This window comes from Papio anubis, chromosome 5 (genome assembly GCF_008728515.1).
Source record: "Papio anubis isolate 15944 chromosome 5, Panubis1.0, whole genome shotgun sequence".
NCBI lineage: Eukaryota > Metazoa > Chordata > Mammalia > Primates > Cercopithecidae > Papio > Papio anubis.
This window is the reverse complement of record NC_044980.1, coordinates 141,978,319-142,005,538: the sequence shown is the minus strand read 5'-3', so window position 1 is coordinate 142,005,538 and position 27,220 is coordinate 141,978,319. Positions and strand designations below refer to the sequence as shown.

The window sequence follows — 27,220 nt, the reverse complement described above, 5'->3', positions numbered from 1 at the left end:
AGGAACCAGCTTCTCGGTGCCTGTGTGGCATCGAGGGGGAGACTCAGGCACCTGTGACCCCACGGAGCATGCATCCATCCCAGGAATTCCGGGCTGGCAGTGCCTACCTGGGATGTGAAAGTGCCTGGGAGCCTGGTAAGAGGTTGGAGTGGAGGACCTCACATCTAACTGGCTATGGTATGGAGAGCTCCGGCCACTCTCGGGCCCTGGAGCACGCAGGCAGTGGTCCCCAGAGAAAACAGAGGCACAGAGAAAACAGGCATTAAGGCAGTGGCAGTTAAGGAAGCGGTGAGGTGATGACAGCAGAGATGGGGGATGGGCTGGGGCGTCCCAGCGTGCTCAGGCTCCAGGGCGGAAGCAGCATGTGCTCTCATGCACCACGGTGGCAGAAACAAGCTTAACCTTGCTTCCTGACTTGATCCCAAAGTCAGATTTTGTGAGGTGTAAAGACCAACTCTACTGAGCTCCAGGAAGGCATCTTAGTTTGTCCCTCTTATCTCCCCAACCATCCCCGAACCTCCCACTTTTGGACGCTCCCTTAATTGCTCCTTTCCTCCATCCAAGTGCCGGCTTCACCCCCAACCTCAGGGTGACTGTGGGTGGCCTGACTGGGCTGGCTGGGGTGGCCCTCCGGTGAAGGCCAGTTCATAGTCGTATTTCTGGTCTCTTGGTTCTGCCCTCTGGATGGGGCAGGCCATGAGGATGGTGAAGTCTTCTTCCAGCCAGGGCCACAGGGCCACCTGCCAGCCCCCTCTCCTGGAAGCTCACCACCCACCTTCCTGCTGCTTCTCAGTGCCACACACTCCTCCATGCCCCTGCCATCTCAGGGGCTCAGAGAGGCCCAGCTGGTCACCTGGGTGGCAATAGGCCTCCAGAGGGCCACACTGTGATGGAGATGGTGGGGGAGCCTTGTGCCCTCTGCAGCAAGTCACTGCATTGTCTCCCTGGCTCTTCCTCTCCCTTCAGGACCTCCCCCTTCCTTACCAGAGCGGTAGTAGTGGTGAGGTGAGCGGGAGAAGGTGGGGGACATGCCCTGCCGGCTGTAGGTGGGGGAGTCTATGTACCCCGGGCTGGAGGCCCGTCTCTGTCGGAGGTCCAGGTTCTCGTAGATGTCCTGGGGGAGGAAATGGGGCTGTGAGCACGGCTGGCCGTTAAGTGGGCCTGTGGCCCAAGGGTCTAGCAGGCAGGTGGGCATGACATGGAATCCAGGATTCTAGGGGTTGAGGCGTGAATACAGAGACCACCCTCCCACCGCCGCCAAGTTACACACACAGCCTGAGGAAGGTGGCAAAGAATTTCCAGGGCTTTCCCCCAACACTTGCAGGCCCTTGAATGGAATCCATGGGGTCAATCCCTGGAATACTGACCAGCGATCCCAGAAGCCTGAGGGAGGCCATCTCTGGGCAAGAAGGGCAGATTTCCATCCTGTACGCCACTGCCACTTCCTCCAGGACATGCACCCGACTCTCTCCAGAGCTTCCCTGCTTGCAGGGAGCACCTTGGGCAAGGGCTTAGACACATTCGGGGGGCTGGGGATGGGTGAAATCCACATAAAGGGGCACAATTATATATCAACTTAATTCTCTACCAGCTGAATTACCTGGGAGTAGGGAGATAATGTTCCCAGCGACTTAGAAGTGAAGAATTTGAAGGCAGTTGTGGAACGAGCAGAAGGAATGACAGGAGGACAAGAGGAAGGACAGAGCATGATTAGACGGGTCGGTAGAGAGGGCCTGCAGCAGTCCCCCAGTACCGCTTTCCAGATAACAGCCTCGCTGGGAATTCCAGAGGGTCAGACTACTGATAGGAGGCAGGACACCTTGAGATGATGCCCGCCTTTTAGGAAGGGAAAATCCAAAGCCCAGAGAGAGAATGCGAAGGCTCAGGGCCGCTCAGGGCAGCAGTGGCAGGGACTTGACTTGGACCCAGGCTTCTGTACCGCATGCTCAGGGCTATTGTCATCATCCTTCCCTGTCTCTCTATTGGTTCATGACCCCTCTGCGGTTCATGAAGACAATGCCCAGGGCAGGGCACCCAAATATATGGCTAAGCAGGGGCCAGGCTGCTGCCACCAACAAGGGAGTTGAGCTGGTGGCTGGTGCAGCAGCTGGAGATGGGATGTCTTGACTGAAGAGGGCAGTGGTTCCTCAGCTCCAGCAGCTGGAATGCCTGCCCAGCATTTACACAGCATCTTAATTTTCCAAGAAAGTCAGAAATGCCGATTCTTATGTGAAATCTCCCAGCGTTTACATGTTGACAACCAGTTTGCATTTTCAAAAGACACTTTATGAGTGAAACAAAACAAATCTGAGGGCTGACTGCAACCTATGGACCCTAGTTTGCCATCTCTAACTGAAGGACAAGCAGCTTCTACTAAACACTTGATCTTTCTCTCCTGGTCCGCTTCAGGGGCCAGAAACCGGAGAATCTCAGCATTGGACTCTTCAACCAAATGGAACTCAAATTCCTTAGAGAGGAGGGGGACTTGCCTGAGGTCACAAGGCTAGTTATGGTGGAGATGGGACAAGAACCTGGGTCCCTGCCCATCAGGACAGGCTTCTGCTGCCCCAAATTAACTCAAGGGGTCTGGGATAAGGTTAGAAATCTTTTAGGATATAGAATGCCAGGACCTCCAGGGTAATTCTGTCCCCCACCGAGCTGCCATCTCCAGAGAACACTTTCTTTTGTTTAGCAACCATTTAATGATTTCAAAAGCCATCTGTTACTGCGTCTTTATAAAAGTGTCTCTTCCTTTGAAGAGACACTGGGGCTAAAGGCCTGGTGTGAAAACCAGAGAACATGTCTAATCAGGGATTATAAACCCAAATGGCCATTGAGCCTGGCAGGAGATGAGCGCCTTAGGCTGAGTACCTGAAAAATTCCTACAGTATAAGAAATACAACAGCTTGAGTAATAATTGGTCACAGGCTCTCAGCATTAATGCTGGGATTAACAGGGAGTGGGAGGACTGGGGAGAATGGAAAGCTCATGTCCTGACCATAGGGGGTGCTGCCACCCATCTCCAGATGGTGGAAATGTAGGTTTAATGTTGTCAGCTCTGATATTTTCAAGAAAAGCCAGAAAGCCAAATGAAATCTCTTCATTTAAAAAATGTTGGCCATAAATCCCAGGGTAGAAGAGTCTGGGTCCAGCATTGTGGAGGCCAAACTGTCTGTGATGGAGAGGGCTGGGGACCCCAGCGGAACCTCCTTTCCTACAATAGCCCCAGAGAGAAGGGCAAGACGCGATACCTCTCCATAGCCACATCTCTCCAGCATCTCGTCGGACGTGTATCTGGAATGAGGCTCATAGGAAATGAGGTCGGGGCGTTGTACCTCGTAGATAGACTTAACCTTGGGGAGAGCCGCCAGGTCTTTGTAATTAAGGATCTCATTATCCACTTTAGCCTAGGGAAGAGGGAAATGGACAGGAAAGGAAGAGAAAGATAAGAGGGAAAAGGGAATGGAGAGAGGAAACAAAAACAAGATACAGAAGGAACGAACTTCTCCAGTTTCCACTAAAAACAGAAGATTAGGATCAAATTGAAGAATAGTAGAATGTTAGACTAAGAGCAGTCTTAGAGGCCATCCATTCCAACAGGGCTAACATTTATTGAGCACATATTGTTTGTAAGGCCCTGTGCTTTACAAGAATTATCTCCTCTAGATGTTGTAATGCCTCTGTGAAGTAAATGTCAATATCATTTCTATTTTCCAGCTGAGGAAATGGAGGCTCAAAAGGTTATACAATTTGCACCACTAGGCTAATGGGTTTGAATTCAGCTTGAACTACACAGCCTGGGTGCTGACTGCCTTCCAATCCCACAGAGCGAGGACAACACAATTCACAGCATTCTTGAAGAAGAAGATGAAGATGGTAAAGACAAAAATAATCATGATAGTAAAACACTAGCTAACATTTGGTGAGTACTTATTATAAGCCAGGCTCTGTACCAAGTCCCTTATGTAGATTAACTCAGTTCACCCATACAATTCACAACTCTAGTAGTAGGCACTAACATTATCCTCATTTTGACTAAGGAACCAGAGGCACAGAAAAATCAATTAATTTGTCCAAGGCTATATAGCTAATAAGTTGCAAGAGCCCAAATTTCAACACAGAGAGCCTGCCCTCTTCGGCGGCCTCCCCTGTCTTCTTGGGATGGGGAGTTCATTGTCTTACACCGTCAGAAGGCTGCACTCAGAAAGCTGCTCCTTCCATTGAACTGAAATGAGCCTCTACCTTCTGCTTGACTTTGGCAGACTTCAGCCCTCTAGAGCTGCATGGATTGAAAGAAAGCTCCCCCTTGCATGTGACAACCGGCATCTCATGGCTCCTGAAGCCATGTCTTTTACACGGCCATGCCCTCCAGCTGTTCCCTCTGTGACCTGGTGTTTGCTGTGATCAACCAAGATCTGTCTTGCAAGGTCCTGAGGTGCTGCAAATTACGACAGAGGCTGCTAGATAGAGAATCCAGAGACTGTATTAGTCTGATAATGTTCTCCCAATGCCATAGGAGCCAGGTACAGTCTCAGGGCCAAGACTACTCTACAGGGAGCAGCATTCGTAAATACTTATAAGCTGTGCTATTTTGAAAACTTACCAAAGCCCTTCCACTATTCTATCCCTGCCACATCAGCACTGCTATCAGGGCACTGTTGCTTATTCTCATGCTGCTTATTCTCTGTTTCTCCTAGACCCAGTGTCCACTCTTCCTTGCCTGAATCTATGCTCTGAACACTGCCTAGGCTATATCACAGGCTCTTTTGTTCTCCGGCTTTCAGTTGGGTTTAGCCAATGGGATGCAACAGCAGAGATTAGAGGGTGAATGGAGAGAGGCTGGTACACTTATTCCCCTGGCAACCTTCCTGGCTGGCCATGGGCTGGGCCTGACTCTCTCTGAAGGCTGGACTTCCCCAGCTCTTGCCAGCTTTGGTAATGCTGTTCCCTTCCCACATCTCTTTAGCTCCAGTGTGGTAATAACATCATGTTGCTATAGTCCCTGGATACCTCATTATCTCCTGTGAGTCCACTTAACCCTGCCCACACCTCTGTCATGAAACCCTCCTCAGTTGAACTCTTTGAGGTAGGCCACCTGACTTCTGCCAGAGCCTGCCTGGTACAGACACCCACATCTGCACCAGTTCTGGGGGCGTGTGGATAAAGAAAGCCTTTATTAGATGAGAGTCCACTTGCTGAAGTAATTGCTGCTTTTGTCCTGGATGTTAGATCTTGACCTTGAGAACTCTTGGCATCTTCCAAACTCATCTCGACCCGTAACTATTCATCTTGGCACTTTACCCCAAACCTCAAAAATACTAAATTTATATTTCTTCCTATAGCCACTTTGTTTACAGGGCTATAAATGAGCCTCAGGTCTGGAGACACACCAATTGATCAGAGGCATCCTACCATAATTAGCCAGAAAGGAAGGAAGGAAGGAAGAGAACACATGGGTCAAAGCCAAACCACCTGAAGATGATTCTAGAAGTCAGTGGAGATGGAGTAAAGTTTGAAAGTTTGAAAGAACCTGCTCATTTCAGGTTCGCTGATAATTCTATTTGAATATCAAATCTCAAATGTCTATGAAAACTAAATTAAAATCCATCTTTATGCTTGTTATTGCATCTATCCAAAGCAGATGGATGATTTTTTTTTTCCAAATTTGGAAACCATGCTTTGATGGGCTGACTGAAAACATGGCTTCTATGACATGTTCAGTCATTCCCCAGAGCAGCTGAGCACGAGGCACCATAAACGGTGAGAGGAGGAGAGGCTGGAAGGGGAGACACATGCCTCTGCTAGGATGTGAGGGACAACTGATCTCAATGTGTAAGCCTCTAGTTGGAAGGCACAAGCACAGGTGTTCTTAGCTGCCATCATAAATTCCATTCTGTAATGAAGTTGCTTATCACAGGGGCAATTCTGAGAAACTTTCTCCAGGACTCCCAGGTGAACATCATCAGGGCTTAACTTATTTCACAAAGGTTTATGAGGCTCCTGAGTAGCACCGGGAGACCAGCTCGTGATGAACGGTATTACAGTGCAGCAGCTCCCTGAGTGCTCCTGTTCTAGTAACTCTCTTCTGGAAACATACTCACATTTGTCAATAACACTCTCACCGTGCGTGCCTGGAAACTAAGCCCGTTAATCCTGCTGTGGTCTGGCCCCATTCACAGTGCCAGGGAGACTATCACCTTTCTTGCTTTAGACAGGAATCTTCAATGAGTACAGCCTGTGATCAAAGCAGCTTGTCTTTTTTTGACAGCCACATGGTAGTATTGACCCATATTGAAATTTCAGTCAGTGATAACTCTTAAGCATTTTTCTTTTTTCTCCATTTGACCAGAGAAGAAAGGAAAGGTGCCCATAGTCCCATCAATGGGCATCATCCAAGGATCAAAGAGGAGACTGGATGTGGATTTGAAGTAATGATCTAGCAGTAGTGGACAGGGCCAGGGCTTGGCTGGTTTGGTGATTGTACTTAGAGCTTCTTGTGAGGAGTAGGTTTCTTGTTACAGACCATTTTCCCCACATTTCTGGTCTTCTTGGCTCCTTTGGCTTGTGGAAGGCTGGAACAGTCCAGAGTCAATCAGACTGAGGTTTTCTGCTCATTTCAGTTCTCCCTGGCTCTGCGTTTCCCACCTCCTTTAGCTTATTTCTGTTTATCCCTCTCCTTTGAGTTTAATGTTTCTTCCTCGGGATGCCTTCTCCCAACTAGTCCTAGATTGTCAGGTCCCTCTGTTTATCTGTAGCATCATCAGAGGACCCTGTGCTTTTCCTTCCTGGAATTTATAACTGCAATTGATGATTCATGGCACTGTGTGTTCAAGTCTGTGTAGTTCATCACCATTTCCCCAGAGCAGAGCACTGCACTTAGCAGAGTAAATGCTTGGCACATGTTTGTTGAATGAATGAATGCCATATACAAGGGGCCTCTGAGGTCATTGAACTCAACTTCTGTCTCTTCTTCTACATCCCTGGCAAATGATGAGTCTCTCTGTGTTTGAATGCCTGTGGAGATGGGAGGTCAGACACATGGAGGTGGATCTGCTGCATCCCTAGACTTCCCACATGATTAGAAAGCTCTTCCTTATGTTTGCAAATTCTTTACAGCCATGTTTCCACATGTGTATGTGGCTTCCTTCTCCTTTCTGCCTCTATCTCCACATCAATACTCCACCTAATACCTATTCAGAATACCACTTTGATCCTCAGTTTTTTCTTGCTTGTCTCAGTTAAGTAGTGGGAAAGGAGGTGCCTTGCATTGGTTTTAGAACTCAGCAAGGGCTCTTGTTGTCATTGTACTTTCTTTCTCGTGCTCCATGGAACTCTGCATTATTCCTGAAACTGGGTTTACTAGACTGTGTGCTTCATGAGGGCAGGATCTATGTCCTCCCTGTACCCCACTGAATCCTCAAGACCTGGTACAGAGCCTAGCATGTGAAGAACATGCATCAAATGTCAATTGGATGAAAACCTGAGAGCTCCCTCGTCCTTAGTGACTCTTTAGACACCAGGTCAGGAATAAGGAAGGCCCTTTGGTGGAACAAAAGTGATACATACGCAGATGACTCGGTTGGGTGACCCAATGCTGGATCCAGGGGGAGAGATGGAGGTTTCAGATGTCCGTCTATGCTGTGGAAGAGATGAAGACAGAAGAGGTGAGAAGCTGCAACCTGAGCTTGGTGGGGAGGGTGAGAAAGGGGGTTAAGAATGCAACATTAGCAAAACCATTAAAGTACTCTCTGGCTACTTCTGTACTTCCTTCTTATTCTTTGCCTTTTAAGTCAAGGTCTGAGTGTGAATGAGATCTAAAATGCAAGGACTTCAGGCTGTTGGGGGCAGAATATGGATTTATTTTCTATGTATTTGCAGCTAGCAGTCTAAATAGGAAATTACTCATAAAACTTTTCATTTTGAGTTATCCCAGTCAATAATGTATTTACTTTAAAAACATAAAATTGGTTAGTATTCATTCCTTGGGAGTTTGTTTATTCAAAATGTAAAAGTGGGTTAAACTTCATGTCATTGCACAATATGCTGATTCTTTACAGTGTATTAATTGCAAATTGACATCAACTTAAGTGATAAACTTGAAAAAAAAAAAAAAAAACTGTCTCTGAAAAATGGCCATGATGGATTAATAGCTTCCTTAGCAGAGCAGCATGATGTCAGTCCTAATGCATAAGAGGGTGCCTGCATGATGTAAAGGGATTAGGAATCAAGGACTCATGGGTGAAGTATGTGGTCTTAGGCATCTTGGATTCTTGATCTGTAAAATATACAGGCTGAGCTTCAGGACCACTTGATTCTCTCCCAGTTTTCTCATCCTACAATTTAAAGCATTCTATGTGGGGCTATAAAGTTTCCTAAACAGTGGACTGTGAACTAGCGGTGGTTCTGGGAAGATGAAGGTGGAACACTTGATAATACTGAATCATAGAGTTAGAGAGTAAAATCTAACATTTCAATCCCCTTGATTAGATCAAGGAGGCAGTCTCAGTTTGGTGCTAATACATTTCAACAACTCTCTCAACAATTGCCAATTTCCTATTTTATTTTTGAGACAGAGCCCTGCTCTGTCACCTAGGCTGGAGTGCAGTGGCACAATTTTGGCTCACTGTAATCTTTGCCTCTCGGTTTCAAGTGATTCACCTGCTTCAGCCTCCTGAGTAGCTGCATGGGCCACCACACCCAGCTAATTTTTGTATTTTTAGTAGAATTGGTGTTTCACCATGTTGGCCAGGCTGGTCTCGAACTGCTGACCTCAAGTGATTCGTCTGCCTTGGCCTCCCAAAGTGTTGGGATTACAGACGTGAGCCACCACACCCAACCCAATTTCCCTTTTTAAACAAAGAGAGTGCAGGCAACATTGTCTAGCTAGAATTTTAAAGATTTATTCTTAAGAATTATTTCATTATCATTGAATTTATTTTATGATTACCTTCTATTTATAGCAAGTAGAACTGGTTTCCACATGGCAATATAAAGTTTTATTTTAAAATAAGTTAAGTTAATAAAAAGTAGTGACTTGATTTAGAGAAAAATATTAAGTATATAATGAAACAGGTGGTGCCCAGATATGGCAACAGGCATCAGGGTTGTAGAGGATGACTGAAGTTTGGGAAATGCCACCAAAGAGGAGGAAAATGAAGAAAGGGACAAGTAGGTCTTACACCTTAAATGGAAGAGGGTCTTGGAAGAAACAGGGAAAGAAATTCAGGGCTTAAAAAAATAATTATGCATCAATAGACTGGCTCTTTCAGAAAACTTTCATTAAGTGGTTGAGATAGCAAGGAAGACATGTTTAGCTGGTCAGAAATTGTGCACTTGCTTTTCTAGTTGGAGAGACTCTAGTGGGTAACACAATAGAGTCCCAAGGGGTCAACTTGATATCTGGGGGCCAGGATGTGAAGGCCCCATTGCCTATCCCCCAACACACACCCCAGGTGTCTCCTCCACATCATCAAAGACCTAGAAAATGGATCCCTCCTGCAGCCTGGAAGACTCAACCCCTCTCTGCAGTGTCAGGAACCCAGATTCACAAGGCTTCCTGACATTTGTCAGATCACAGTAATTCAGAGGGACGCAGGACCTCAGCTAGCCCCGTGCACACCTGGGGATGTCGGCTGTGCTTCTGCCTGGCTTTGCTACTGCAGGCAAATCATCACCTCTTTAGACCTGGTTTTCTCACAGGCAAGGCAAAGATAAAATTTCTTGCCCATCTGCCTCACAGGGTTAAAGGAGTAAAATCAGACAGTGGCTGTGAAGATACTTTGTAAACTGTCAATTACTGTGACATTATTAACTATTATTATTAATGAGCGACCTTAGGCTGGGAAAAACCATGGTCCCAGCGAGGCCGCCATCTTGGCGAGCAATGGTAGAGTTACAGCCTCGCCCCAGAAACACAAAACTCACAGGAATACAGTGCTTTACAGTTTTAAGAGTGCTTTCATATCCGATATCTTAACCCCCTCAAAAACCCCATGGGGCAGGTGTTGCCATTAGGAAAATCCAAGGACATAGGCACACATTTGGGAGTCTGCACACTATGGAATGCTGACCCTGTCCCAAAGCACAGCTCCCTTAACCTGTGGCAGAAAGTAGCAAAGTAGGAGTGCTGGTCTGGGATCTACTAGCTTGCTTACCTTTAACTTCTTCTCTGCCCGGGCTGCCTGTTTGCAGATGGGGTGCCAAACCTCAGAACCTAAGGGGTCAGGAAAGTAACGAAGAGTCAGACCTTTCAAACCCTCCAGCACTCTCCCCATGCCCCACCTTGATTTACTCCATGGTCAGCATATGTCCCTTACACGTCTGCCAGAAGGGCCTCCTTGGCTTTCCCAGCTTCCTCCTGGCACCTCTCAGACCTATGCGACAACTCACATCTTTTTCTGTGTGTCCAAATCCTACCCATTCCTCAAGGTCTAGGGCTCACATGACATCCTCTTGCAAACTTTCTTACCTGCCAGTTGGGAGTGACTTCTCTCTCCTCTGTGATCCATAGTTCTTTGTCTCTCTTTCCACACATACAGCCTTACGGCACAGTAGCTTGTGGATTTTTCATTCCTCACTAAATCAAGAGCTTCTTCTGGGTAGGAACTGAGCTTTATTCATTGTTACATCTCCCACAGTCCCCAGCACGGGACTTTGCTCTTAGAAGAGACCCGTACATGTTTGTGGGGTGAAGAGATGAGTATATGATTGGCAGTGAGTGACGCATAGCAGGTGGTCAATAAATATTTCTCGAATGAATAAATGACAGTGTGGATAAAAAAGAGTGACAGAGCATGGTGAACTCCAGCTTTCTTTTCTCTTAAAGACTTATGACGGTCTGCCAGAGCTATCACATTTAAGGGGGAGGAGGTGTCATGGTGTATATTCTGCTTGAGAGCATTGCTTTGACCTGCTAATTCCTCAGAGGGTCCAGACTCTTCAAATTTAGTACACTGCTAACGCCCACATTTCATTGTGGGTGGGGGTCCAGTTGGCCAGCCCCAAACCCGAAAGGCCAATTTGGAAAGGCATGAACAACAGGTGGCTGCCCACATGTTGAAAAGCAGCCCCAAATATGACACATTCCCCAGAGAAGGGACAGGTGTCCTGGATTAGAAGGAAAAATAGGAACATATTATCCCTCTGGAGCCATCCCCCTTATAACCAGCCCTAAAAGGAAAGGAGCCAGCAATGGCTGGATTCCTGAGCACCCAGATGGCATTTGTTTGTCTGACTTTGTTTCTAGGATATACTTTATATTATGCTTTGTTGCCTGGAACCCCCAGGACTGGAATACTAGCTAAGGGATGAGATGGTGGTGAAAGGTCAATAATTCGGAGTGAAAAAGAGAAGAGAGGAGGCCTGTGTTTTTTGTCTCTGCTCAGCCCCTAACACATCCTCTCTCTGGGTCCCAGTTTCCTCATCTGAAGAACAATAAGGTGGGATCTGGATGGCCTTGAAGATTATTTTCATCTCCAAGATTCTAATTTTAAGGGCAGTTTTGTCTTTTGCGGAACAGGAATCTTTGATTTTTGTCTGCCAACATTCTTGGGTGTTCCTAATTATTCAACTGAGTTTAATTCTTTCTAAAGTAAAATGCAGTGGTTCTCAGAGCCCAGTAGAGGGACTCTGAGTCTGTGGCTTGATCCAGCAATCACAGGGTGTGTCCACTACCAAGCTGTGTGCCGGGATTCTTACTTTAGGGAGTTATTAGAGAGAGCATTTTCCGGTTCCTCTTTGAGTTGCTTCTGAATCTATCAGGAATTGTTTATGACTGTGGCTGTGGCAGGAAACACATGTTACAGGTCCCTGTAGGAAATGAATGAGATGGACACAGAGGTCTGAGGAGGTCATGAACTTAAGTTAAAGAGGCATAGGAAAGATCAAGAGGGCAGAAGTCCTCATGCGGGGAAATAATGTGTCAAGTGAGGGGGTCAGACTAGAGGGTTTCTTTTGCTTTCTAACCTCATGACATTGGCATATCACTCTGAAATAAAACTGAGCCAAAAATGGTCATTAGCTTCAGTACTCTGCATACCGGAAAGCATATTTACATAAGAAACAAGGAGAGGAGGATCAAACAAGAAAAAAAATAGAAATGAAAAACATCAGAATTTGGGAGTTGGTAGTATATCTGTAAATAAAAGAGGCTAAAAAAAGTTAGTTGGTAGCTAGCAATAAACTTAGATAAAGAATGCAAGAAAAGATGATTTGTTCATGAAGATCCCTGTGAAATTACGGTCTTCTGAGCTTATTCCCTTGGCCAATAGCTCAACAATGTGGCATTAACAGAAGGACAACGTTATGGTGAAGAAGATGGTTTTCCTCTTCCATGGACTTTATCCCCAGAGCCAAAAACAGTGCCTGGCCCCTGTGTGTTTAATAAAGAAATGCATGTGAATGACTCATTGGACCCTACCTTTGTATTTTTTTCCCCAAAAAGATACTAGATAAAATGTACCCACGGGAGAATGGTGGCCATCCTAGGAAGGGGACTCAAATGCAGTTCTAAGGCTGGGTCTTTACCCTGAAGAACAGACTTAACAGAATTGTGAAAACTAGTTTTGAAGATTTTAATGACTCTCTGTAGGAAGAGGCATTAATTTGTTTTGCAAGTCTTATAAAGTAGAACTAGGACTAAGGGCAGAGGGTTCAGGGAAGAAACATTTAACGCCTAAGAACTGAATGGCCTTATTCAACTGACAGTGAGCCCTTGTCCCTAAAAGTGTTTAAGTACACATTGGGTATATACATGCTCAGCAGGGATATTAGGAAGGAGACTTAGAGATTCTGTTTCCATCTTAACAGGTTTTACTGTACAGACAAGATAATTATTTGCCCCTATCCATTTATCCTGATAAGAATGTAAATTCTATGAGAAGAGGGATTCATGTCTATCTTACCTACAGATATATCTGCAGGGACTGCAGATTCTCAATAAATACTCATTGAGTGAATAAATAAAAGAAATACAGCATTCTATCTTAGGCAGTTGGCTTCTCTAAGTTGGGCTCAGAGATTTGGACAAGTAGTACAATCAAGACTCTGATTAGACAGCTCCAGCTCCAGACTGAGTCTGCAAGCATATTCACTATATTGGGGCGTGTCAAACTGTGACCTGCGGACCACATGTCTTGCAGCCTGGTAAAATTCAGATTCCTGGGCCCCCCTGCCGAAGCCACTGACACCAACTTCCTGGAGGTGGGACCTGGGAATTTGTGATTTAACAAGCTCCCCAGGTGATTTTATGACTCATAATTTGAGAACCACAGGGCTAAATACCAGAAAACACTCTAAATTTATTTTCGTGGAATGTTATGTGATAAAGAAACCAATTTTACAAGACAGAGCTCTAGCTTTTTGTAAGAGTACATTTTCTGCTTGTTCAACTCCTGGTTCCGTGAGTCACATTCTCTTGTCCTCTGAGATTGTCACCCACAATTCCAGGCTCTGCAGTTAAAACCTACTATGAGGTTATGGAAGTGAAGGATTAGCTATTTCTGTATCAGCTGACTCAGAGACAGAGATGTGAATCTCCAAAACTATCTGTCAGTCAGGTATTAAGGCCATTTTTAATCCTTAGCAGAGTCAGCAGTCAGTCTTATCTCTTTGACTGGTTATAGCACACACCACACCTGTAACATTTGGAGCTGATTTAATGTTGAGGAAGCCACCCACCTCTCTGTTGTATCCTGATGTTAGATTTGCCAAGGCTTTTTTTTTTTTTTTTTTTTTTTTTTTTTTTTTTTTGAGATGGAGTTTCACTCTTGTTGCCCAGGCTGGAGTGCAATGGCACGATCTTGGCTCACTGCAACCTCCGCCTTCTGGGTTCAAGCAATTCTCTTGCCTCAGCCTCCCGAGTAGCTGGGATTACAGGCATGCACTACCATACCTGGCTAATTTTGTATTTTTAGTAGAGACAGGGTTTCTCCATGTTGACCAGGCTGGTCTCGAACTCCAGACCTCCGGTCATCTGCCTGCCACAGCCTCCCAAAGTGCTGGGATTACAGGCATGAGCCACCATGCCCAGCCAATGCTTTTTGTTTTTTAATGCCAAACCTGGAGCTGGTATCATAGTCTTCTAGAATGTTGGCATTCTAGAACTTACAAGCACAGTGATTGAAAGAATCTCCATTGGGAGGTTCTGTTTAGTGAGCACTATGATTTTAAACAGTTCTGAGTCTGAAGGTTTTTAGATACTGCAGGTCACCAGTGACCCTCCCTACTTTCTGACTCCCAGCCCTTCCCACTCCTTGACGTGGGCATTTGAGTTTTTGGCCTTGACCCTAGCTAGGGTATTCTCTTACAGCAGGTTTCCTCTCTGGATTTTTTTTTTTTTTTTTTTTTGAGATGGAGTCTTGCTCTGTCACCCAGGCTGGAGTACAGTGGTGCAATCTCAGCTCACTGCAACCTCCGCCTCCCAGGTTCAAGTGATTCTCCTGCCTCAGCTTCCTGAGTAGCTGGGACTACAGGTGCGTGCCACCACACCTGGCTAATTTTTTGTATTTTTAGTAGAGATGGGGTTTCACCGTGTTAGCCAGGATGGTCTCGATATCCTGACCTCATGATCTGGCCCCCTCAGCCTCCCAAAGTGCTGGGATTACAGGTGTGAGCCACCATGCCCGGCCTCTGAATTTTTTTTCACCATAGCAGGATGAGGTTTCTCAGACCTCTGCCTTTATGACAGCAGCACTATCTTTGTGGCAATAGACTGGGAGGAACCTTGGAATTGCTCCTTTAAAATTTCCATGCACATAAACCAACCCAAATCAATGAGTAGATAAAGAAACCGTGATATATATATATATCATATATATATATATGATGGAATACTACTCAGCCATAAAAGGAACAAAATAATGGCATTCACAGCAACCTGGATGAAATTGGAGGCCATTATTCTAAGTGAAGTAACTCAGGAATGGAAAACCAAATATTGTATGTTCTCATTCACAAGTGAGAGCTAAGCTATGAAGATGCAAAGGCATAAGAATGACACAGTGGACTTTGGGGACTCAGGGGTAAGGCTGGGAAAGAGGTGAGGGATAAAAGACTACAAACTGGGTGCATTGTGTCCTGCTTAGGTGATGGGTGCACTAAAATCTCACAAAACATCACTAAAGAGCTTCCAAACACCACCTATTCCCCGATTACCTATGGAAATAAAAAATTGAAAAGCACCTTCATCCACATAAACAAATGTGGTAGATCTAAAAATGGAATATTGTTCAGCCGTAAAAGGAATGACCTACTGATACATGCTATGATACGGATGAACCTAGAAAGCATTATTATCAGGGCAAGAAGCCAGTCACAAAAGAACATATATTGTATGGTTCCATCTGTATGAGCCATACAAAATTGATAAATCCATAGAGACAGAAAACAGATTGGTGATTGCCAGGGGTTGGGGGAGAGGGGAACGAGAAGTCACTTCTTAATGGCATGTATGAAGACTCCTTTTGAAGTGATGAAAATGATTTGGAACTAGATAGAGATGGTGGTTGTACAACATTGTGAATGCACTAAAAGCTACGGAATTGTACACTTCAGAATGGTTAATTTTATGTTATGAGAATTTTACATTAACATAAAAAATTTCCCACTCCTCTCCTCCCAGCAGGTGCACTGCTTCTGTAGACCAAGGCACTCTGGTGCTCCTTTGTTACTGAAAGTGCCAAACTCGGCAGGAGAGAGGAGTGAACAATGCTGTTGAATCTGCCCTGTAATAACAACAATGTGATCATTATAATCTCGGGTGTTAGTAAATCTTTACTGGTATCAGGCACTCTATGCATAATTTCATGTAATATTCTTAAGGGGTTCCAATCCTGGCTACATCACTTACTAGCTGCATCGTCTAGAGCAAGTCAGTTGCCTCTCTGTGCCTTGGTTTCCCTATTTATAAAACAGGGATGACAACAGTACCTGCCTCATAGGTTTGGTTTGAGGATTAATGAGTTAATCCATGCACAGCACTTAGAACAGTGTCCGCCTGTGTCAGCGACTATATAAGTGTTGGTTATTGTTGTTATTATTGTCTCCTCTCTTCTACCTACAAAAATAATCTGTGTGTCAGGATCTAGTTTGGGGAAGGGGAGAGCAGTAAAAGGGAGACTTGAGGGGAGCAGGAAGCTGGGGCCTGGGCGGTCGAGGGGGTTGCAACACATGGCAGGCTGGCCATGCAGGTGGAGTCACTGAACAGAAGCCTGGCTTCGTTGCCAGCACACCCTCCTGGGAGGTTGGGCTTGTGCCCAGGGACAAGGGCACCTCAGGAGAAGTGGGAAAGACCAGTTTGCCTGGAGCTGACATGATGAAGTGGGCCCGAAGCTTAATAAAGAGGCTGGAGGGAGAAAAGTGCTTAGTTACCATGGAGAATATCGGGCAGGATGAGGAGAATGGCAATTCCGAGGTGCCTTGTATTTCACAAGAAATCATAGGTGCTGATAATAACAGTTGGGTCAGTAATTAAAGTATATTGAGTGCTTAGTATGTGCCAGGCCCTAAGTATTCTTATTATTCCTATTGTTACTATTATAACTAATATTTATGGAGTGTCGATGCCAGACCTTGTGTCACACACTTTACAACAATAGTGCTTAAATATAAAAAATAATAACTGCCATTTATTGAGTACATAGGCTGCACCTTATGCTAAATATTCTTAAAAATGATGATAATATTGACAACAGCAAGCACTTACTAGTGCATTGCATCATGGAAATGGCCATTTCTATATAACTGGCTGGTTATCAGGAGCTCAGACTGGCGGAACCAGCAGTGCTAGGCCCTGGGTTGAGTCTTTACCATGCATTCATTAGTTCATTTAATCTTCACAGCAGCCTTGTGAGATGGAGCCTAACCTCATCCCTCTTTACAGATGGGAAGTTGGGGGTTAAGGAGCTTGGATTCTAACCTGCTTGTCCATCTGTGTCTCCCCACCCTGGCCTGGGTGTGGGCAACAGGTCCTCAGACCCTCTGGAATTTCTCTGCTGAGCCTATCGGGACATGCTGCCTCTCTGTGCTGATGGTGGCTGGCCAGGCCCTCTGGCCTGCTGCATGGAGGCAGCCAGTCTGGGCAGGAGAGCATGGGACCAAACATGAAAAGAAACAGGGAGAAGAACAACCTGATGGTGCTCATGGGCCCCTCCACCCAGCTGTGCTGCTCCTAGATGCTTCTCAGTCTTGTGAGCCGATCAATCTTCTTTTGCCTAACATAGCTTGAGCTAGGTTTCTGTCACCTGAAAAGTCTAGACTAATAAAACGTCTCATCGAGCTAAAAGCTGAATATCTGACAAGTTCTTGACTTGCCCAGCAGGCAATTTTGTTTCTCAGAAAATGGAGGAAGTAAGCCGGGAAATTGCTGCTCTGGACCTAATTCTGACCAACACGGACAAATTGACTGCTGGAGTCGATGTGACATGTGATAGGCGAGAAAATGGCCACATTGGCATGAGTTTGTGGTGACCTGAGAGAGAAGAAGCTGGAAACAAACTTTAGAAATACAAACCTTTAGCTACTATACTGTAACACTTTCTATATGATTCAAGATGCTTGGTAACCCTTAAAATCTAGGAAAAAAAGGCAGCTCATCAAAAATTAAAATATACTGTATTTAAAATGAAATATGCTTAGTAGAGTCAGACTTTAGGAAGTATCAATTTAGTACAGTAACAGAATATGTCTGAAGAATCTAAAATTAGGTAGCAGGATTGGGGAAACATAAGATTTAAAGTTTTTAAGCATAACTCCTACAACCTAAGCTGTCAGTAGAGAAATCCAATTTAAAGTAATAATGCTAAACTACGAAATTATAGCAACCAATACTACAATAGTGCCTTTTAGAGGGTGGTTTCATGAAATGCGTAGATGATGACTGAGGGCTGGCGTTCCACAACCCATCACAACGGGAGGCCCTCACTTGAACATCTCTTAGCTTAGTGCACCTTTTCTGAGTTACATCCCAGCCGTGCCAGAAATATACAGCTCCTGAAACCAGGACCTTATATCCCCTGAGCTAAAAATAATAATAATAAAAAAAAGTAATCTGAAATAGATTCAGTTACACAAGAGAAGGGTTTGTTGTAATTATCAAAACAAGTCTTCGAGATTCTGTTTCGGATTTGTGTTAACACAGAACCAAGGCTCTTCACTTTATTTTGGCCCATGGACACCTCTGAAAATCTGATGAAAGCTATGGACTCTCTCCCTAGAGAAACACACCTAGCATGCAAAATTTAGTAAGCAATTTCAGAAGACTTATAGAGTTCAAAAGGCTGACCGTGAACCAGTTTAAGAATTCTGGTGATAGGCCGGGCGCGGTGGCTCAAGCCTGTAATCCCAGCACTTTGGGAGGCTGAGACGGGCGGATCACAAGGTCAGGAGATCGAGACCATCCTGGCTAACACGGTGAAACCCCGTCTCTACTAAAAAATACAAAAAACTAGCCGGGTGAGGTGGCGGGCGCCTGTGGTCCCAGCTACTCCGGAGGCTGGGGGGGGAGAGGGGCAAACCCGGGGGGGGCGGATTTTGCAGTGAGTTGAGTCCCGGCCACTGCACTCCAGCCTGGGCGACAGAGCCAGACTCAGTCTAAAAAAAAAAAAAAAAAGAATTCTGGTGATAGATATAAGAAAATTGCCTCAAAGCAATTTCAGAAGATTCATAGAATTCAAAAGGCTGACCATGAACCAGTTTAAGAATTCTGGTAATAGATATAAGGAAATTGCCTCCAAGAACCCTAGCAAGACAGGCCCACCTTGGCCAAGTGGCGTATGCTCTTTAAACTTTCATTCTCATCCTCTAAAATGAGGACATTAATAGTTTTTAGCTGACAGGGTTGTTGTGAGGATAAAATGGGATACTGTGTTTGAAACTCTTAGTACAATACTTGGTACACAGTAAATGCTCAACAAATACCAACAAATAATAATTATATTATTAACAATAATAAAATGATGGCATTTTATTATTATTAATATTTTTGTTATTAATATTATCATTATTATTGGTGAGACCTACAATTTGTTATAATACTTTCCTTTAGCAGAGCAGGGTTTGTCCAGTATTTTATAAATGATTTCCTGCCTTGTGGGTTTTAGTTAAATACGCAAATGATAACAGAGAATTGTTTAAAAATGTGCAGCTGAACTTGCGTAGTTCCAGGGTTATTGTCTCAGGTCTTAGAACAGGGGGGTATTTGGTGTAGACAGAAGGGGAGAAGAGTCTATTTTCTCCCTTTTCCTGGGTACAGGCACATTTAGAACAAGAGCAAAATTTGTCTCGTGAACCACATGTGGGATTTTAAAAAACTCTCACTGATCCAGTAACTGCAACCTCTGGGATTTCAGTATAAGTTTTGCCCTGAACCTGCAGCATTTTGGCCATTATTTTGCTGCACAAAATGAGTGACCTAATTTCCTGATGAAGCCCAAATGAAGGGTTTGGATAACAAACAGATTAGATATTTGGCATCTTTACAAACACAGTTAAAAGATTGAATACACAACAGAACTTAAAACAAATAAAACTTGCTCTTGTCTCCTGGGGCCCCAGAAGTTCTCCTCCAGACAGACGTCAGACTTCTCCCAATTAGAGCCCATCAGAAAGCCATCACATAGCAATTAAAACACAAACAAATTCACCCAAAGAATCTCCCAAGGACCATTTGCCAGTACCATGCTGTGTCCAGCTCCAGAACTGACAAGGCTGGGTTTGTAAGCTTTGCAGGCATCCCAACACTCTCCCTCTCTTATATAAGTCGCTTTATGGAGTCCCCAGTGCCTTCACTTTCACTCTCGCCCCTAATGTTCATGAGGGTCTTGTGGCATATGGTGCCAGGTAAGTGGGCCTGCCTCAGGTTCTCTACCTTGTACTGCTTCCACCCACCCAGGGAGGCCCTTTGCACTCACTGTTCTCACTGCCTCCTCAATCTTCCTGCCCTTTTCAGTCCCCCACCTCCTACTCATTTTCAAGGTCTTCGCTTGAAATATCCCTTTTTAGGGGCACCTTCCCTGGCTTCCCAGACTAGAGCAGGGGCTTTATAACACATGCCCATTGTTCCAAACTTTCTCTTTGCAGCACTTGTCACATCTTGTCATTGAATGTTTACACTTCTATTTGGCACTGTTGGTTTCTCTTTCCGGAGAGTGAACTCCACCAGGGCAGCAAGCATGCTTGCCTCACTCACCTCTGAATGCCCAGCATGTAGCAGAGAGCCTGGCACATAGCATGGCCCCCAGTTTGAGTGGATCAGTGAAAGACAGTGATGCTATCCTCATTTTACAGGTGAAGGAAGAGACCCAGAGAAGGAAGTCACTTCTCAAGGCCACAGCATATTAGTGGAATTGCTGACGCTTGAACCCAGGAGTCCTGGCTTTCAGCCATTTCTTTACACTCCTGAGCTACCCAGGAGCAGGGTTTTCTTGCCACTTCTGGGGTATATCATATTGAATCCTGGTGTCCCCACTTGGTGAGGGTGTCCAAGGCCCAGATCTCAGCGGTAGCAGAACCCCCACAAGACACCCACAGCCCAAGTGAGCTTGACTCTAGCACTGCTTGGCCTGGTCCCCCTCATTCCAGGATCACTTAGCATCCTTTGAGGCAGGTCCTTGAAGGCCCTGCAATTACTCCCACTCTCCCAGGAGCCAGGAGGAGAGGGATGGGGATAATTAATGAGAGGGTGACAGGCCCGTCTTCATTACTAAGAATATCTCCCACCCTTGGAGGCATTTCCGCTGTAGGTTTAATGGTGCATTCTCTCTCAGGATCGCAAAGCTGTGCACTTTACTTCCTTGCTTAACTCTTTCAGCATCTGTGGGAAGCTGGAAGAGTGAAGGCACTAACCTGTGAGGCTGTGAGCTCCATGAGGGCAGGGCCTTTGACTGATTTGCTCACTGCCACACCTTCAGTTGTGAGAACAGCAGCAGGGATGCAGTAGACACTCAATAGATATTTGCTAAATGAATGAATGAACAGGGAGCTTCCCATGTATCAGGAAATTACCACACCTATCTCTCATAGCAACTGTTCTCGGTCCATTTTACACATTAGGCAGCCAAGGTTCAGAGAGTTAAGAGACTTGCCCAAGGTCAAAAGCTTAGTAATCAGTGGAGCCAGCATCTCCGCTGAGGCACTCTGGGTCAAATCACCAAACAGGGAAAGATTAAGATTAGGAATTCAGGCAGAGAGGCAAAGATGTGATTTACTCTAGTGATATCCAGGTAGGGATGAGAATGGGAGGGCAGTTTCAATACTAGGAGGTGTGTTCACCAGGGAAGGAGGAGAGGAATATTGTGCAACAAATTTTCAAGCCAAGTGCAAACTCCAGGTTCCCATGGCGGTCAGGATGAAGGTATGGTGCAGGTTGCTGAGCCTGGTAACACTGGGTCCTGCAGTAGGAATCACTCAAGAACCCAGGTGACGAAGGATTGGTGTGCACAGTAAGGGGCAGGGACCTGAGTATCAGGCAGGGCCTGGATCCCAGGGGTAAAATGGAAAGAGCCCTGAAGGGAACTGCAAGGCCAGGCCCTGCTCTGCCCCTACATGCTCCCATTCTCACACAAGTCTCTTCCTTTCTCTGGGTCTATTTTTCCCCATCTCTGCAATGAGGGTTGGCACTTTACAGTTTAGAGTGACTCTGGGATCCTTACTCCTCCAGCATCAGTTCATATAAGTAAGTAGACAGCATCTTAGAAATGGTCACTTTGTTTAACCTAACATAGGAATTCCTGCTCCAGGATTCTTAGCAGATGGCACAAGTTTCTGTTGGGTAGCTCTAGGCGAGTGGTTCTCCACTGAGGATGATTTTGACCCCCTGGGGACATGTGGCAATATCTGACACATTTTTGATTGTCAGTGGGAAGAAGCACATGGTTGGCATCTAGTGGGTAGAGACCAAGGATGCCACCAAATACCCTACAATGCACAGGACAGCCCACAGTGTCACCAGTGCTGAGGCTGAGGAACTCGGCTGTAGGCACAGGGGGACTCATTGCATCTTGAGGGAACTCATGGCTGTGGGCATTGTGGCTAGGACAAGCTGATACTGACACACTCCCTGTAACTGCTGTCCTGGCCTTAGATCTACTTGGAGGAAGGGCCCTAATTCCTTCTCAAGATGGCTATCCAATCACAGTGACTCCACCAACGACATTCACCTGTGGAGGGAGTACGCATGGGCCAGTGTCAGGGCTGGGGGACCAGTGCCAGGAGCACAGGACCTTAGGGAGGAGGCCAACAACTCTCATACAAGCTGGAGGGGACTGGGGCAGACAGAGGGCTGTGGGGATGTGGGGACAGGGGACTGCGTTAAATTGTGGGTGGGGTTGGGGGAATCTTGGGTGTCTATGAAGCATGTAGTGACTGAACTGGGCCTCAAATGACAGGATTTCCAAAGAAGGGCACAGGAAGACAAGGGAAAGGGCCATGAGTTCATTTCAAGGCCAAAGTCTTGCCACAAGGCCCAGTCCATCCACCCTGCTTGCCTCCCAGCTGCATCTCACCTCCATCCGCACCCCGGCCACACAGGCTCTGCTCGCCCTCATGCACTCGCCATTTCTTCACCCACCTCAGAGTCTTGCAAGCTCTGTCCTCTCAGTTTGGTGCATCCTATTCTGCGTTTTGTTCAGTTGCTACAATCTGGATGTTTGTGTGTCCCCCACATCCATATGCCAAAATTCTAACCCCCAAGGTGATAGTCTTAGGAGGTGGGGCTTTTCGGGAGGTGATTAGGTCATGGGATCAGTGCCCTTTTTTATAAAAGAGGCCCCAGAGGGCTGCCTTTTCCCTTCCATCATGTGCGGACACAGAGAGAAGGTGCCATCTCTGAGAAAGTGGGCCCATATCAGACACCAAATCTATTGGACCTTTGGTCATGGACTTCCTAGCTTCCAGAACTGTGAGAAATAGATTTCTGCTTATAAGCTGCCCTGTCTGTATCTCAGTCTGCTCAGGTTATAACAGCCCCGATGAACTACAATACCACTTAACACCCGCTCATGGTCTGAATCTCTGCTCCTGGCCCTTCTTCAGGGAGCCCTCCTGGATACTCCTCCTACCCCGTTACGTGCTCTCAAAGCCCCACACTTCTCTCCTCCATAACACTTATCATGGCTGACGTTTATTTGTGTGATTATGGATTAATGCCCATCTCCTTCAGGGGACTGTAGGGCTGGGTGAGCCTCACCACGGATGCTGGCACAGAGCCTGCACATGGCAGGGCTCAAGGAACAGTCGCTGAGTGGATGAATAAACCATCAAAAGTTGGCTTTGGCAGCTTAGGTGTCGGGTATGTTCAAGGCTACAAAGGAAGCCTGGGACCTCGGCAAGATTTTAAATGCTAGGCTGAAGTGTTTGTAGCTAAATAGGCAGACAGACAGGGAGGGGCCCCAAAGAGCAGGGCAGTGCCAAGAGCACATGATACCCTGGGATGGTGGCCTGGGCGGAGGGTAGAGGGCTGAGCAGAATCTGGAGACTAATTAGGAGACTGTTGTAAGAATCCTGGGGTAAGAGGGCTGGGAAGCAGCAGAGGGAAAGCAGCTCTGGTTAGCTTTGTGGGGACGACTGACACTCCTCATTCCTCTATGCATTCTAAGAGTCCCTGGGAAGCCCCGAGCAGCAGCCTGGCATGATGCTGTGAGATGTGGGGAGAAGGAGGTGGAGTAGAGGCTGTGATGCTATAGACACTTCGCAACCCAGGCATCCCTCTGAGGTTCTCTGACCCCTTGGCCCTGTGCAGCTCAGCTTTCCACCCCCAGGCAGAGCCAGGAGCGTCTGCTCAGAGCACTGCCAGGAAAGCAGGCCAGCTGGGCAGCGGGTGGAGGTGCACAGAGACGGAAGGCAGATTACATGTCACTTCGTATTAGCCACACCGGCAACCTTCCCGATCCACCCAGAGAGGGGCCAATTAATTGCAATTCTGAGGATGAGCCAAAAGCCAAGATAACACTGAACCTGAAGGAGACTGCATCTCCTTTCCAGTCATGAGCAGATCGGAAGGCCTTACAGAGGGTCAGGTTTGCTTACCTGTGAGGTACATCTCCTCTCCTTCGGTGAACATCTGGTGGCAGCGTACACACCTGGCACAGGTTGGGTGGTAGTGCTTCCCTCCTGCCTATGGAAATGAAGAGATGAAGCAGGAGGTGAGAGCCAGGGCTGCTGTCTAGTGGGGCAGATTGGGTTTCAATCTTTCCTGGGTACATTAGTGTTGTTCGCATCTTCATGGCCCTAAAGTTGGTTGGAGTTACCCAGGGGAGTCCACAACCATCTAAAAGCCCAGCCAGGAAGCTTCCTGATTCACTCCATGGGTCCCTGATGGCAGTTCAGGCGACTTCCCTGAATACCTGCTCTTTTATTCTGACACTGGGAAGGACCCTTCAGAGGCCACTGGTCCAACCTCCTCATTTCCAGAGGAGGAAACAGGCTTGCTTTGAGGACATTCCAGCATTTCCCCAAGTGAGGGGCCCTTAACACCAATGTTACATGAAATGATTTTAAGTGGTACATGAACTTGGGATTTAATAACATTGGATCAATGGAAAAAAAAAAAGATCCTTTCAGTCCTCTATACATTCTTCTGATTTTGTCAATGAGGAAGTACCAGTTCGGTGCTCATGTGTCTTTAACATCTATCCAAAACTTACAAATCTGCCTTTTAAAGAATGAGAACAGGTGTGAGGCTTGGAACCTCCTCGTGCAGTAGAATCCAGCTAGAACTCTATTTTCAGGTTATATGCAATATGGCAAGTGATACTGGCTTTCCTGTTATGTCGTGTATAAGTTTTCTTACATATAAGGGGGCCAACTTCAAGACAACTTAAGGTATTATGGAAGAATGAGCACATGAGGCTCACAGGCATGGCAAAAATTGTGAGACTGGCACACAAAAGACAGATTTTTAGAGCTCAGTGGGTGATTTAGGACCCATTGTAGAACCCCCAGATCCCCAGGCCAGTCCTGTGAGTCTTGCACCTGGGTGTGTCCAGCCCTACCCCAGCTCACCCCAGTGTGGCTTTGGTGAGTGCCTTTCCCTATTTTCACTTTCCTTCCCCATCACTATTTAAATTAAAAATAAAAATAATTTGCAGCTGCAAAGACTTCCATGAGGGGAAGAAACAGCCTCTGAGAAGGGTGTGCCTCAAGGGTTCACCGCAAGCCAGCAGCATGTTGGGTCTGGATCTGTGTGAGCCAGTCACCAGCTCAGCACTCGCTTCTGGAGTCACAGTTCTGACACCAAATCCCCGACAGGAGGGCTTGTTGTAAAAGGGACCTTGAGTGGCGGCTCCAGCATTTGTATATGCAGGGGCTTGGTGCAGCAATTAGGCTGGCAGGTGGGCCTTGTTTGAAGAAATATTTTGCAACATCAGGGCAGGGTTTTCTTTGTGGGAGTGTAATGCCCAGGGGAAACTGATGGATGTTAGGGGTTCTTAAAGGTCCCTGTCCAAGCCGTCACTTGATGTGATGCTAATGGGTTCCTTCCAATTCAAAAATTATAACTGCATAATAAGAAGACCTATTTCCAAAGTTAGGTTTTTTTTTTTTTTTTTTTTGCTTTTTTTTTTTTTAATGTGGGGGCAGTGGAAGATTGTTGAGACGGGCTTGCCTATTCTGGAGATATTCTCTCTATTCTAAAAACTTAGCAAGAATGTGGGAAAAGCAGATTTTTACAAAAAGAAAAAAATCTCCAATATTCCTTCTTTCCTCCCATTTGTTTATATGGCCTCGCACCAGTGAGACAGTGTCCTTGTCATCATCAAAGCAAATATGTTCAAACTTTGGAAGGAGCCTGCTATTTTCCCAAGCTGGAATGTGTGGGACTGATTCCCTTGTACCATGACAAGGATAATCGGTTTAATTAGCAGCCTCTTCCTACTCTGTGTCTCTTTATCATTTCGATTATAGACCTGTTTTCCAGTGTGGCAACAGCGCCTTGGCAAAACTGAAGCCTAGCATTTTCCTAAATGTCATGCCCCACTACCTCGCCCCAGCTGAAAGAGGCTTCATGCCCATCTCAGCACCCCCAGTCTTGGATGGTGCTGAAAACAGTTTGAGCAAAGGGAGGTTAGGGCAGCCAGCACCCAGAGTAAGTAAAAACCACGTCAGCTAGCTGAGATGAGCCATTTTGTCTATTAGTGAACTGTAATCAGGAAAATAGTAAAGAAAAATGGCAAAAAATTGGTACCTCAAAACAGAGCCCTATTTGAGAGGACTGAAAATGGCAAACCAGGTTCAAAAATGTAGCAACAAGTAACAGGTTGTGGTCCTTTTTGGTGAGGAAACAGACAAGGATGGAAGAGTGACAATGACAGTCATTGAGCTCTGTCACTGAGGAAGGGACCATGGGGTGGCCTAGGGAGGAAATGGGAAGGGACAGGATGAGAAGAGAAGGAGAAACAATTTAATTGAATGCCTGCAGTGTGCCAGACGATGTGCTGGGCTCTGCCTTAGGCCACTGTTGTTCCTGCATGGCCATCATTCTTTCCTTCTTCTTCCAGAAACAGTCCCAAGCCTTTCCTTGGTGGGGCTACCTCTCCTCCATATCAGTCCACAGGGTTAAGTAGTGCTGACCCCACCAATGAGCATATTCCAACTTTGTGGGCACAGTTAGCGGTCCAGGGATGGGCCTGAGATTGTCCAATGAGAGTTAGTTCCAGAATGCTTGCTGAGCTATTAGAAAAGAGAAGCTCTTTTTTCCATTGGGGATGCCGGCTGATAGAATCTAAGCCTGGGGCAACTGGTGTCCAACTTTCCCATCACCAAGAAGAACCTCCTGAGAATAAACTCAACCTGGAAGAAAGTAAGCCAAGATGGCTGGGGATTCTAAATGATTTTCCTTAAGCACTGGATCCAGCTCCTGGGCTTTTTGTTATGGGAGCTGAGAAACTTCCTTCTGTTGCAGCCCAAAAAGTCTTGACTAACATGTTCATTAGGAATTAAATGACAGTAGTATTGTCTATTGATAGATACAGACTGAGGACGTATCTTGCTTAAGGCTTCGGAGCTAGAAGTGGTAAAATCTGAATCCAAGTCTGTTTTACTGCAGCCATGTCTATTTCCTGACATCATGCTAACTCGAAGACCCACGAGTGGGGCTGAGAGCTGTGGGTATCAGTGTGGATATAGCAGCCTGGAGTCCTAGATTTTAGCTCTGTCTCTACCAGAAGTGCTGCTTGTGACCTTGGAAAAACACTGCATGTCTTGGTCTCACTTTTCTCATCTGTAAAAT

At 46.0% G+C, this 27,220-nt stretch overlaps 1 protein-coding gene across 11 annotated transcripts in view; it reads right to left on the bottom strand.

The window, feature by feature from the left end:
• ABLIM3 (actin binding LIM protein family member 3) overlaps positions 1-27,220 on the bottom strand; it is a 118,598-nt gene that overhangs the window by 18,919 nt on the left and 72,459 nt on the right. For 4 of the 11 annotated variants that reach the window (XM_009209360.4, XM_009209361.4, XM_031666536.1 and 1 more), the window contains 4 exons: positions 24,022-24,109; positions 10,155-10,213; positions 7,567-7,638; positions 985-1,114 (listed from right to left, as the gene is read on the bottom strand). In XM_009209360.4, the coding sequence (XP_009207624.1) occupies positions 985-1,114; positions 7,567-7,638; positions 10,155-10,213; positions 24,022-24,109 (349 nt within the window). Of the gene's footprint in view, positions 1-107; positions 207-984; positions 1,115-1,600; positions 1,631-3,251; positions 3,408-7,566; positions 7,639-10,154; positions 10,214-24,021; positions 24,110-27,220 lie in introns of all 11 variants that reach the window. The other 7 variants (XM_009209357.4, XM_009209358.4, XM_031666535.1 and 4 more) reach the window with 4 other exon arrangements.